The sequence below is a fragment of the Dysidea avara genome, chromosome 11 (genome assembly GCF_963678975.1).
Source record: "Dysidea avara chromosome 11, odDysAvar1.4, whole genome shotgun sequence".
Classification (NCBI taxonomy): domain Eukaryota; kingdom Metazoa; phylum Porifera; class Demospongiae; order Dictyoceratida; family Dysideidae; genus Dysidea; species Dysidea avara.
The window spans coordinates 7,444,947-7,451,963 of NC_089282.1; the positions used below are offsets into that span (position 1 = coordinate 7,444,947).

The window sequence follows — 7,017 nt, forward strand, 5'->3', positions numbered from 1 at the left end:
AAATCCATATAAGGGAATACTGAGTGTACATCCAAACATGGTTGTGCACTTCACAAGGATGTCAACATTTAACAGAATCCTTACAAAAGAAATACAGTCACTACATCACTACTATACACCTCCACAACCAGAACCATGAATAATAGCTGAGTAGTCAAGTGGTATATGTAGTTAACACTGAAGGTTGTTAGTTGTCTGCATCTGTATATACAAGACCAAGTATGGAAACATTGTGAACCTCCTAGAAACTGCAATTTCTGATAAACAAACATTGCCAATTATGGTCAATGTTCCAGAATTAGAAAGTATTGACATAACAAAATGAAGATGGGTAGAATTGGCAAGCACCAGCACCTTACCTCCAAACAAACATTGCCAATTATGGTCGATGTTCCAGAATTAGAAAGTATTGACATAACAAAATGAAGATGGGTAGAATTGGCAAGCACCAGAACCTTACCTCCAAGGCTGCCAGTAGAATTTCCTTAAATACAAAGTTTTTGTGGGTTTACTATATTTACCATGCATATTATGCACTCTTGTGAAATACATATAATAGCTATATATTGCAAGAGATAACAGAAGTGAAATGCACTGAACTATTTTTACAAAAAGTAACAACTACTATTCTACACAACTGGTCAATTTTAGTAATTGTTAAGTAGTTTGCCATATATGGTAATTACTAGTTCATTATAATGGGATATATAGTCACATGACCAGCAGTCAGTAATTGTGATGACTCACCCACAAAACTGGAAGATATAAAAGGAACCTACTCATACCACTTCATCATAACACAACTTATCGTTTACTCACTAACTACAAGTGAAACTGTGAACAATGAAACACACTGGACTGGTAGTGATCATAATATACACTGTAGTAGTTACTATCACTACACAGTATGGGTGAGTATTGTCTTCTTCAGTTAGTATCAGACTATTACAATGTGGCTACTCTTTCAGAGAGGGGACACAACTTGTTGATCATGACATAATGAAGGTACAGTACGTACATAGTAATAGTCTATTGTACACAGACTATTGATATTAGCACGTAGCTACAAACAAGAGTTGTGCTGCTGTTCATTACTAGACTATTGTGTAATTGTGTGTGCATTCTCTGTATGAATGCATACAACAGAGTAACATCAGATCATGTTTAGCATAAGAAACGTTAAGCCAGCTGAAAGCTTTATTTTGAGTTGTTGCAGCAATGGTAGCATAAGACCATTATTAAATTCTGACCAGCATATATGTATCGTTGGCAATAGGAGGCTGTGTGTCTACTATACAGTGTGTAGAAACTACGCATTGAGATGTTTGTACGATAAGATTTAGTGTGGTATTTTTTACAGCGACAAAGTATTGCTCAACCTACTAAGCCATGTACTAGTTCCAGTGAAGGAGAGTCACTCTATAAATCATTACATGCTGATATGATATGGATCTGTAAGAGTAAACAATGGATTCCATACAAGTAATCTTACTACATCTATACAACTAACAACATTAATACTTTACAGGTTGTCACCATCCATTGGTACTACTAAGTCTTTAAGTGCTACTTCCTGTAACACAATTAAACAACCCACTGACTGTAATAAACCAACAACAAGTGGAATCTACTGGGTACAGGATATGCAGGTATGGATGTGTACAGTAATAATAATAGTAACAGTCCACATTGTGTGCCGCTGTTAACAGATCTATTGTGACATGGAAGAATTGGATGGTGGAGGATGGACATTAGTGTGGCAACATTCTTATATGGAACATCTTCCACTCACTCACAACATGACATTCTTCAGTGATCACTACAAGAATTGTACCACACGAGCATCTGGATGGTGTAACATACCAAATAAGGCAAGATTTAGTGAAGCTACTGAACAAATGATTGTGGCATATCACAAGGGAACTGTAGTGTATGCTTACAAAGGTCTCCTGAATAGGAACATTGATTATAACTGGAGTGGAGCTATACTACTAGACTTTGTGAAGATTGTGGACAAGTGTACTGGTGGTAACGGAGTCCAACCAGCCCCTGTAAATGCTGGAATTATTGGTCTTACTTTTGACAAGTATTCACCATACAACTACAAGTTTCACTGTGATACATGTTGGAGTACATTCACTAGTCCTGGTGATTGTCGATGGGAGAACTGTGGACTACCATCATATATTTCAAGCATCACACATGATGTTCAAATGACAGTAGCCATTTTTGTACGCTAGACAGTAAACAGTAACATATCTCAATAAGAGTGACACAATATGAACACAGAAGTTAGAACTACTCCACTTTGTTGTTAAATTGTAAAACATGTAGTATCTATTTGTGATTGATATGTAATTTTTACATGTTTGTAAATTAAAGAGAATTAAGTACATAAATTACACAATGATGCAATTGATCTGAAGCACACCAAAGAATTTGCTATTAGATGCATGCTCTTTTGAGCAAGCTCACACTGGAATAGTACAATGTATGATTCATGATTTTCAGACTGGCTCCTTTTATAGGTGAAATCATTAGCACAATTAAATATGTGGCATACAACATAGCAACTGTGCATAGGTCAATATCACATGTAGAGCACTTAAATAAATTTATTCTGTACTCAATCCTTCAAAGAGTGATATATTGTGATGGTAGAGAGAGTAGGTGAGTGATGGTTAATCCAGAGGATAAACCAAGGTTAATATGAGATGTATCGCTCCCTCACGTGACCGAATAATATGGCCTCATGTTGATGTAGGACACAAGGATATGTAGTACATTAACGAACATGCACAAAGATTACCTTGTGGAAAAAACTTGGTCATTTGTTGAATGTGTGCTCAGCAAGGGAGGACAAGCATGCTCTACAAACCAGATGTGTAAGTGACAATTGAGCCATGCTGGAAACAGTTCCAGGGGTACACAGGCTTGGGTGATGGGGGTTCCCCCATTGTACTTAGCAGAACCAAGAATAGAACACTGTATAATGTATAGATGAGTATATGCGTGAATTACAAATACTGCATGCCACTTTACTACTTAGTAGCTACGTGTCATGTAATTGCTTCCGGTGCCAGACCAGCACCAGAGACCAGTACTGAGGGAAGTCTATAGAAGCTGCTTCCCCATTCCCACGGCAGAAAAGCAGTATTAAACGACAGTTGATCCAGGTGATTAACCAAGGATAATAACTTAATATGCAATGCATTGCTCACTCACATGACCGAATAGTATGGCCTCATGCTGGTGTAGGATATGAGGGTATGAGGTGCACTGATGAGCATCCGCAAAGGTTTCCTCAAGGCAAAAGCAAGGTTATTTGTTGAATGTGTGATCCCTCCCACCCACTCTTTGAGGGGGTACTTATTCACTTGTTAGTTATTGTTTGCCCTATGAGGTATGTGTTGGTGGCTAATGCAATCAGTCGTATAGCTAATTTAAATCGAAACTGCACAGTTACATACAGACGTAGCTAGCCTGCTACATACATAAGAAGACAAGTTTTGAGATAAAGGCTTTACAGAGATGGCACCGGATCTCGGATAGATGAAATGTGTTGACATCAGAACACACTGGTTTGGACTAAATGACAAAAATGCTAACACCTCCAAAATTTGTTTGCACGGTGCTGGTTTGGCTTGGCTTGGCATCCTCCAAGTCAAAGAGAATAGAGTATTGTATAGTGTATAGATGAGTACATGTGCAGAGTGTGGATACTGCATGCCACTTTACTACTTAGCAGCTAAGAAGTCTCTACAGCAGATTTCGCTTGCATTCGAATTTCTGTATTCCATATTGTGCATGTGCCTTCACCTTTAAAGCCTGGTATGTGCGCTATAGAAAATTCGAACACAAGAGAAATCCGCTGTAGAAACCACTTCCCCTTTCCCATGGTGGAGAAGCAGTATTAACTAATTGATGTCATAACCATCATAGAGGCATACAGTACTGAAATTCATATACTTTTCTTATACTCTCAGAGAAATAGTACAAGTGGACTTGTCCTTTCCTCAACTTTGACCACATTCTCATCTACTATGCAGTTACGTACCTGTACATAGGTTGTGAGTGTAGCCTTGTCTCAGGACCTACAAATGTAACCACTGCATCATGGAGCCAAGTGTTTGAGTTACGTATTCAAACCAATCCATTATCTACTAACAATACTGTACAAGGTGAATAAAAATTGTATCATTTCTTCTTCATCCATGTAACTGCTCCTTCTTAAGTTTCTTTAATTCTTTTGATGTCATTTTCTAGTAATGCCACAATCAACACCACTACGCATGAAAAGATTCATCATTAATGATTGGTTATCATTCATCATTAGTTACTATCCAACTAGGAACTCATGAGAAAGGTACTGGAACCTGTAAAATACAGGAGTCAGACTACCTTATTCATGAAGCTGTTGTTGTCTGTGCAATTTGCAAAGTTTTCATATTCTGTTTATACTGTATCAAAAAACCAAATGTAGTAATCCAATGTACTTTTATCCAAACAATTTAGGACTGAGTGATATCAAAAGATCTTGTTTACTTAGTGACTCAATCATATATGGTGATCATGTACCTTTTATAAACTAATAATATGGTTGTAACACCTGCAGCTTTGTGTAGAAGATACTAGCTAGACTAGTTGACATTTGAAGGACTCAATCATGTAACAAATGCTCACACCACAATATTAAATGTGCCACATTGATGGATCAGACATCCAAATAAGAGAGAACATCCAAATATGGCTATGCACTTTGCAAAGGCCACAATGATGGGGTAAGTAGAAATCGGGGAAAACGGGAACGGGACAGAAAACGGGAACAACTCACGGAAAATGCCTGATAAAGGTCATCACGCAATTGTACAGGTTGGACAGGTCAGATTTTACAGCACAATGTTTCTTTGTGGCATTGTTTGGATCATTTCACTAAAACGATCAAAATGCTCTAATAGAGCAGCCACCTGCATTAAAATACTCTAATAGAGCAGTCAAAAATGTTTGCTAACTATCCAACCAGGAACCCACATTGATGGCCTCTGAATCGATGGACTATAGCTGTCATAGATTAGGTATACAAATTAGCTAGTCATCAACATTGAAAGTTAGCTACTCCTTTAAAACCATAATTTTTTTAAAATATTCAACTATTAAATTAATAGATATGAAACCGAGATTCACAAAGTACTCTAGTTAACTGACAGTGCCTATTATAGGCTTCAAAAACTTCACCTATACTGCTTCCAGATAAGAAATCATAATGATGGGTGTATGCATGCAGCACTGGTATGCTTGTCAACAGAAGTGGCTCCAAGAGGAGTCCCCATGACTACTCATATAGTCCATAGTCTAGCCATGCACCCACACATACTTCAGCTGCCACATGCCCATCATGTGACTTTTTCCTGAGATTGCAGGTTACAACTCCCGCATCTATATGTAGGCACTGTCGGTTAATTAGCTAACTTTTAATGTTGATGAATCTATGACAGCTATAGCCCATCAATTCACAAGCCATCAATTTGGGTCTCTGGTGGGATAACAAAACTTTTTGACTGCCCTATTAGAGTATTTTACTACAGATGACTGCTCTATTAAAGTGTTTCGATTGTTTTAGCAGAAGAATCCAACAATGCTGGAAAGAAGCATTGTGTTGTAAAATCCAACCTTATGCTGTAATATCAATGGCATGATGACCTTTATTAGGCATTTTCTGCTGGTTGCTCCCGTTTCCGCTTTCCATTCCCATCCCATCCCCATTTTCCTAGAATTCTAATTACCCACATTGATGGACCTGTCAATATCTGACATCCAAATAAGGGAGGATTGAGCATACATCCAAATATGGTTATGCATTCCACAGGAATGTCAATAGAATCCTTAAAGTTACTACTACAATACATCTCCATAACCAGAACCATGCTAAACAGTCAGGTGGTAACTTATTATTGTGTCTTTGGTAACACTGAAGATTGGTAATGTACTTACAAGATCATATATGGAAATCTTTTAATTAAATTAGAGCTGCTGTTATTTCTGGTACACAAACATTACCAATTTAGGTCATTTTTCCACTGAGCAGAATTGGAAACTGTCAACATAACAAAATCAGCACTTTAATTAGAATTGCCAATATAGACAAATATCATACAGTACTAACCAAATACAGCAAACAAGAAGTCAAATTTTTAGTTAACAACTACACTGATTTCTAGAAAAGTGACAAAACTTAACTTTGTTGCATCCCACTTGGAAAAATCTAGAACATTCTTTAACATATAAGACATCTGCTACATCCTTTCAAGGACTCTGAAGTTGATATGTTCAAATTTCCACCATTACCAGATTCTCTTCATACTGTTCAATATAACTAGTGTATTTGGAGAAAATTCCTAAGTTTTACAATTGGTACAATTAGAACTTTTGAAGGAGGAGAAAATACATATATACCTATGGAAGTCTGCTGCAAAAGAAAAATAAAAGTGAAATGCACTGGAAATTTGTATAGAATAAAATAACAAAAATAATCACAGTGGAAAATATTTTGCCATATTTGGTAATTGTTGATAACTTTGCCATATATGGACATTACCAGTTCATTATTACATGACTAAAAGTGGTGATGGTGATACACCCACAAAACTAAATAGTATAGCGTAAGCAACCAATTAATGGAATGTTTATTCCCGCCACACGTCCCTTCTCGTACGAACATCCCTGAAGAACAATTTTTGGCAGAGGTATTCCACTTGACTTCGTCTTCCTGTGTATCAAGTTTGGTGTCAAAAGGTGCTTCCCCTGACCAGTAACAGCTGAAAACGTGAGAAGTTGAAGTAACCATTTATTGGAACCATGGCTCAATCACCGGAACTCCGTAGGCTTGCATGTATCAATTATCGGACATTGGTCCAATGATTGGTCATGGCCTCACGATGGAAGCTCACAAAAATCTGAAAAAAATCCAGCACATTTATGAAGGTCAGACCAACATCCATGCAAAATTTCAGCACGTCA

The 7,017-nt window shown here is 37.3% G+C and overlaps 1 protein-coding gene across 1 annotated transcript; it reads left to right on the forward strand.

Annotated features, from left to right (window-relative positions):
• Positions 1 to 805: 805 nt before the first annotated feature.
• On the forward strand, positions 806 to 2,389 carry LOC136238499 (uncharacterized). Its single transcript, XM_066029032.1, has 5 exons — positions 806 to 911; positions 969 to 1,005; positions 1,361 to 1,482; positions 1,529 to 1,649; positions 1,710 to 2,389. Exons 1-5 carry the CDS (start codon positions 844 to 846, stop codon positions 2,238 to 2,240), a joined length of 879 nt encoding a protein of 292 aa, XP_065885104.1. The 5' UTR covers positions 806 to 843; the 3' UTR covers positions 2,241 to 2,389.
• Positions 2,390 to 7,017: the final 4,628 nt, after the last annotated feature.

Bases quoted from the DNA above. Each gene is read 5' to 3' on its own strand.
- LOC136238499 (XM_066029032.1), top strand. From the start codon at position 844: ATGAAACACACTGGACTGGTAGTGATCATAATATACACTGTAGTAGTT. The intron at 912-968 runs GTGAGTATTGTC...CTACTCTTTCAG, and splicing joins ACTATCACTACACAGTATGG to AGAGGGGACACAACTTGTTG. The intron at 1,650-1,709 runs GTATGGATGTGT...CGCTGTTAACAG, and splicing joins ACTGGGTACAGGATATGCAG to ATCTATTGTGACATGGAAGA.